General features: G+C 41.4%; 1 protein-coding gene across 8 annotated transcripts in view; it reads left to right on the forward strand.

Moving 5' to 3' along the window:
* The window catches only part of LOC128895676 (protein unc-13 homolog 4B-like), a 32625-nt gene extending 27327 nt beyond the window's left edge, over positions 1-5298 (forward strand). For 7 of the 8 annotated variants that reach the window (XM_054158498.1, XM_054158469.1, XM_054158508.1 and 4 more), the window contains 12 exons: positions 227-750; positions 864-1010; positions 1081-1218; positions 1303-1491; positions 1567-1861; positions 2008-2366; positions 2639-2828; positions 2911-3217; positions 3395-3475; positions 4119-4242; positions 4316-4509; positions 4593-5298. In XM_054158498.1, the coding sequence (XP_054014473.1) occupies positions 227-750; positions 864-1010; positions 1081-1218; positions 1303-1491; positions 1567-1861; positions 2008-2366; positions 2639-2828; positions 2911-3217; positions 3395-3475; positions 4119-4242; positions 4316-4509; positions 4593-4687 (2643 nt within the window). In that variant the 3' untranslated portion in view covers positions 4688-5298. The remainder of the gene's footprint in view (positions 1-226; positions 751-863; positions 1011-1080; positions 1219-1302; positions 1492-1566; positions 1862-2007; positions 2367-2638; positions 2829-2910; positions 3218-3394; positions 3476-4118; positions 4243-4315; positions 4510-4592) is intronic. The other variant, XM_054158478.1, reaches the window with a different exon arrangement.
* The last annotated feature ends 702 nt before the right edge of the window (positions 5299-6000 follow it).

Raw genomic sequence — 6000 nt, forward strand, 5'->3', positions numbered from 1 at the left:
CTCGAGTTTAAATGCATAGCTACAGATTAGAAAGCATTTCGACCTCTATGCACCCCTTATTCGTCTATTCCTGATCCAGTTTTTCTGTGGTCCCTTTTCTACTTTTAAAGACCCACTTCAGACTCAGTCCCCCAAAACCAAAGCTTCGAAAAATGAATACCATTTTTTACAGTACTCAACAGTAGCGTGACCCTCTCTTGATCTGTAATTACGCAAACAATTCCAGGACATACCCACCACAGGGCACACAATGTGGTACTCGTTGGAGAAGAAGAACAAGTCGAAGCGACGAGGGGTCGTGAAGCTGAGGCTGGCGTTCAGCGCGGAGCACAACACGCAGGTGGCAGCCCAAGAGCACAGACACCTGATCAGGGTGCTGCTGTTGCACGAGATAGAGACAGAGAAGATAGAGAAGTACTGTTGGTGCGGGCGATGGTCGGCGGCAGCGGAGGTCCTGCTTCTTCAGCACAGCGCCCAACGAGGCTTGCTGGCCAGGAACGTCACGCTCGCGCAGTGGGTCGAGTACGCGAGGATCCACCAAGAGCATCCTCTGAACTTCATCGTGTTCAACAAGCTGATGATGGACCTCCTCAGACCTATGGAGAACGATCTGTTCTCCTTGGACGAGGCCAGACTCTTCTGGGACGCCACGAAGAAGATCCTGTACTCTTGTCTGAACAGTTTACGCAAGATCAGGAGGCTGACACCCGGGGATAAGAACACCATGACGCAATTGGCCGCGATTTTAGGGTGAATACTTGTCTACTAAACGATTTATTCATCTTAATGGGCGGAGAATGGGATGTGGAAGTTGCGAGACCGCTGGAAGTATAATCTGAATTAATAGGAACGTTCTGTTTCAGAATATTGTCGTCTATATCGTGCCTTAACGTGCCAGAAGAGATAAACCTGTTTCCTACGAAGATGTACCCTTGGTTCCCAGACCCGGATGACAGGCCAAGCATTCTTCAAGCTTTAGAGTACACGGTCGAACAGGGTGGAGCGGAATGGTACGCGTTTTTATTTAAAAATATGAAGTATTTTTCACTCAGACACTTCATGGTTCATTCTTCATCTTAGGTTCGAGCACATAGTCAACCACAACTCCCCGGAATCCGATACCGACGAGGACGCCCTGAAGTACCACATAAAAATGATCCAGCTCATACGAGCAGACCTACAGAACGCCATCGATAACTATGACAAGCTGTTCATCAGGTAAGAAACTTCACAGATGATTCGATAGCAATCTAGTCATCATAAACTGCTTATGTTTGACCCATCGTGACGTTCCAATCGCAGACGGATCAACTTTCCCTACGCCAGGACACTTTACGTGAGGTACGAGAAGATCATCAGCGATATGTGCATGATCATCACCGAAGACGTCTGTGGTCGGTTGAAGAGGATCGAGATCAACGACATGGACGTTGAACTGAGTCTTGGGACGACGCTGTTCGAGCTCTATCTTTCGTTGCAGAGATACGCTGTGTAAGTTAGCTTCAAGTATCGTTGTAGGATGTCTACACTACGAATCTATCGTTCGTCTCAACGTATCCTTTTCAGCTTGGGTCGAGTGTTGTGCGCCGAGTGGCAACTGGAAACCATGAAGATTCAGAGTTACTATGAGTGGTTTAGAGCTGGCGTGGCCCACTGGCTCGACATAGCCGTCTACAAGGCCCTGAAACGTATAGACAGAGCCGTGGAGTTCGACACGCTGCAGGCGGTTGACAATAGCGTTCAATACAGCTCCAGCGCGGTAGACACTTTGACGATATTCTACCAAATCAAAGTGTTCTGGTCGCAGCTCTCCTGGCCCGACGTAGAGGGTTCCTACACTTTCATTGGCAAAATTATAGACGTGAGTTGGCAATGGTTTCCTTTTTCTCGTGATGAAAATCAGGGACAGGGCTCACTCGATGCTCCTTTCTCTTCGTTTTAAATATAATCACGATGGAACCTTGGTGCGCAGCTATTCCAAAATAAAAATTTACTTTCCTAAACAAGGACATCTGCAAGTGTTCGATGGCGTACGCTGACAAGATGGCAAAGAAGGCGGAACTGACCACAGAATTGGAGCAGCTGTCCGAGAGCAGCGTGTACGAGAGAAAATTCTACGTGTCCAATGCCTGGTGTTTCGCTATCAACAATATCGACTACATCAGGACGTCGATAGGGCCACTGGCCCACGACTTAGGGCTCCAAGACATCGTGGACTCGTTGGCTGAGAAGAAGACCCACGAGGAAGCGGATCGCTGCAGACAGACACTTCAGCTAATCATAGACAATGCTACTGATACTGTCAAGAACAAGATCATCGAGTTGTTGCAGATCGTTGCTAGCAAAATGGCCCCTGCTATGAACAGGTAGCTCTATGTTCACTTACTTATTATTATACTGCGAATCTTTATGCAGAATGAAATCTTTATAAACATGCCTACAAAACCTAAATAGGAATTTATTTTATTCTGCAAATAATTATTTTTAATATTTTCTTACATTACTGTATATTGCGTGAATCTTGTAGCTTGTTTCACATCAAAGTTTCTTATAAATGCATAAAAATTCGCAGTCTAATACGTGATAATGTATTTATCAAGGCTGTAGTCGTTGCATGAGTGTCTCCATTGGGATTCAGGTATCTCATGGAGGGCGCAGAATTGATAGACACCACCAGCAACGCTATGGATCGCCTCTTGCAATACCTAGATAGCAATTTGACCACCTTACACGACAACCTCAACGAGGACAACTTCGAGAGGGTCCTCCTTGTGATTTGGGAGATCATGTCTGATACCTTGTACAAATTAGTCAATGATAACTTGGAGGTACTTGGATCCTAAATCTACAAACCTCTGCACAATGATACTTACATGTGACTTGTAATAACAAAGACCCTTCCGTTCGTAGAAAAGAAGACCGCCATCCTTTTACTCGAATCTCCACCGCACTCTTCACACTCTCGTAAGATTCTTCAACCTTGGAGTTGACGAATCCTCCAACGTGAAGGTCTTGGAGAAGATCGAGTATCTCCTGGAACTACACGGACTGGAAACTGCGAAGCTGATACATCGTTACCACCAGGAACGCATAAAAGAGCAGAAAGAGATAGAGGAGTCCGAATACGGACAAATCACTGTCAGGGCGCAGTTTGTTGACAACTCGTTGAACATCCAGATCCTCAACGCGAGGAAGCTGCGGCCAGCTGACAGCAACGGTAAGCAAGGGATCACAAAACGCAATTTTTCTAAGAGGTCTAGGTCTTAATCCAGATTTCGAAGCTGCTCGATCGCAGCTTCGAACTAAAGCCTTTTTACTTTTTCATTGGCCCTTTCATTCCTCGACGGAATCGAGCCCGCGACATGGAGAATGACGTTTTCTTTCGATTTTGTAGGCGATTTTATAGGCAAGATGTCTACTCTCAAGCGCAATCTTCATACAAAATCTAAACAAAGACTGAAAGAAACAAAGACAAGTATGTAAACGTGGATGTAAAGACACGCTCTTCCTCATCACTGTTCCAATTAGAGTTTCTCATTAAAATTGCCTGCCCTTGTAATTCAGAGTCTCAGACTTGCATGTCACAGCCTTAATCGGCGTCTCTGTCACGTTATGATGTAGCTAGACACTGTACGAGTACCTAGAGTACATGACGATTTACCTTAAAAACTTGAAGCTTGTCACTGATGCAAACCTTTCTAGGGTTCCTCGATAAGTTACAAATGGTAATACTAATAAATAGTCTGAAGATTTTTATGCAAAATCAAATCTTTGAACCCAGATAGGAATTTATTTTACTCTACAAATAGTATAATATCACTTCTCTTTCAATATCTTTTTATATTATTCCATACTGTGCGTATTTGTAGTTTCTTGTACATTCAAATTTCTTATAAATGCATAAAAATCTGCAGTCTACTAACGAGAATTGAATTTGTCGTGTCTCGAGATAGATTTTTCTAGTCATTTGCTAAAAGTACAGATGATAAACGTGGAACCTTGTAGATAGGAGACCCATCGACAACATTGATAGTTACTTTCACTGTGCATGAGTCCATATTGGGGTCCTTAGGTGTGCCAGAAGGACATCCTGAAATCTGAACGTTTCTATTTTCCAGGCACGTGCGACTCTTACGTTAAAGTGAGATTACTTCCTGAGGAGAAGTTCGTCGATGTGAAACTGCCAAAGACTCACGTGCAGAAGGAGAACTTGTACCCTCTCTTCGACGAAATCTTCAACATGTAAGTGAATCATTCCACGAATTTTCATAATTCTTTGTATTAGCATAGTGTGATCAATATCGAATGATTGCAGTCCTTTGAATACGGAACAGAGAACAACCGTGGACGCAATAATAGCGTTCGAGTTGAAGTACAAGGACTTCTTCAAATCAAGATTCTTAGCTGAAGCCTTTCTACCATTCAGTGAAATTACTGAGATGGTGTCGGACCAAGGGATAGAATCTCTCAGCCAAATTCATCTGAAGCTTTCACGTCCAACAAAAAGAAGTGTGTTTCAATCTTGACCTCTTTTAATCACATTGTTTCTTTATACTAATTTATTCTTTTTTTTTTTTATATTTCATGTTTAGGTACTGATATAATTCAAGCATTGGAACAGAGAAAAGGAGACAATCAGGCAATGGAATTTTTGTCAAGGCTCAGTTCGAAGACTGAACGAAAATAATTATCTTTTTCTTGAGAAACGAATGACTAAATATCATGAAGAGATAATGCTACTATAAATAAGAATGACAATATTACAGAACTAAGATAACTGTATGAAAATTATCAATGATTACAGTCAGTGTATATTGTTTCTTGATACGTGTTAATACGAAGAGATAGATAATTTATTTTGTAAACGTTCTTTGGAACTGTGCATTTGTCTTTGGAACTGTGCAATTCTTATGACTTGCAGTAGCGTGTTACGAATGTTATAACTTTTGTTAATCGTTAAATTAATTTTCCACGCGTAACAACACGTTGTCTCTGTCGTGTTTAAACGTTCATCTCGGTTGTATGAAAGTAAGAAAGGAACAGAAAAGCATCTGTTGATTAAGAGATGTACTTTTATAAAGATTTTACGAATACGCTGTGTTTAAGTGGCTAGAACCATTTCTAGGCTGTGCATCACTTTGAATAACGCATATTTTCCCATCTACAAACGTCGAATGTCGCATTTTCAAGACTATAGAAAAACTGTAAGGCTGAGTAAGTGCTACTTACGAGCAATATACATATTTATCATAAAACTACGGTGTACACATGGTTACAATAAAACAGATATTTCTTATATTTGCTTTTAATTCTGTCATAGAAGAAAATGGAGATATGATTTATTGATATTCGTCACATACGTTAATAATGATTAACAAAATCATAATGCGAGTCTCATTTTTAGTGTACAGAATAGTTAGAGTTTGTACTATATTCTATATGAAAAAGAAATATGCGAAAATACAGTGAAAATGATACAACAATATCGATTAAATAAATAATATATTTTATTGTGCATCCTGTACTTTAAAACATATTAAAAGAAATCATTTTTATTTAACATGATTAACATCCCTACACATATCCTAACATCCCCTTACACCACCGAACGTCTCCCGATAGTTCCTAATCACTTCTTTCCATTCCGTGACAATTTTGCTCAACTCAAAACTTCAACAAAGTTGCAGCGCTCAAAAGTACAACAAAGTAGCAACCCAGAAGTTCGACAAAATGTGATAAAATCGGAAAAATTACCTCCGTTTCGAACTTCTAAATTGCCACTTTGTTTAACTTTTAAGCGGGGCTATTTGCAAAAATATTGTACGTACCATGTATTCCACGTGCCACCCCTTCGCATATTATGTGCTCTTGATACTAAAATGCAAAATCGGCCAGAATACCCAAACTTACCGAAAACAGTGCCCCTTGAACTAGGACACCTCTGCCTACACATATGTCGGGCCGGTTGCCTGCTCGTAGGCGCAAACGTGCCACCTCTTC

This window comes from Hylaeus anthracinus, unplaced genomic scaffold (assembly GCF_026225885.1).
Source record: "Hylaeus anthracinus isolate JK02 unplaced genomic scaffold, UHH_iyHylAnth1.0_haploid 0, whole genome shotgun sequence".
NCBI classification, from domain to species: domain Eukaryota; kingdom Metazoa; phylum Arthropoda; class Insecta; order Hymenoptera; family Colletidae; genus Hylaeus; species Hylaeus anthracinus.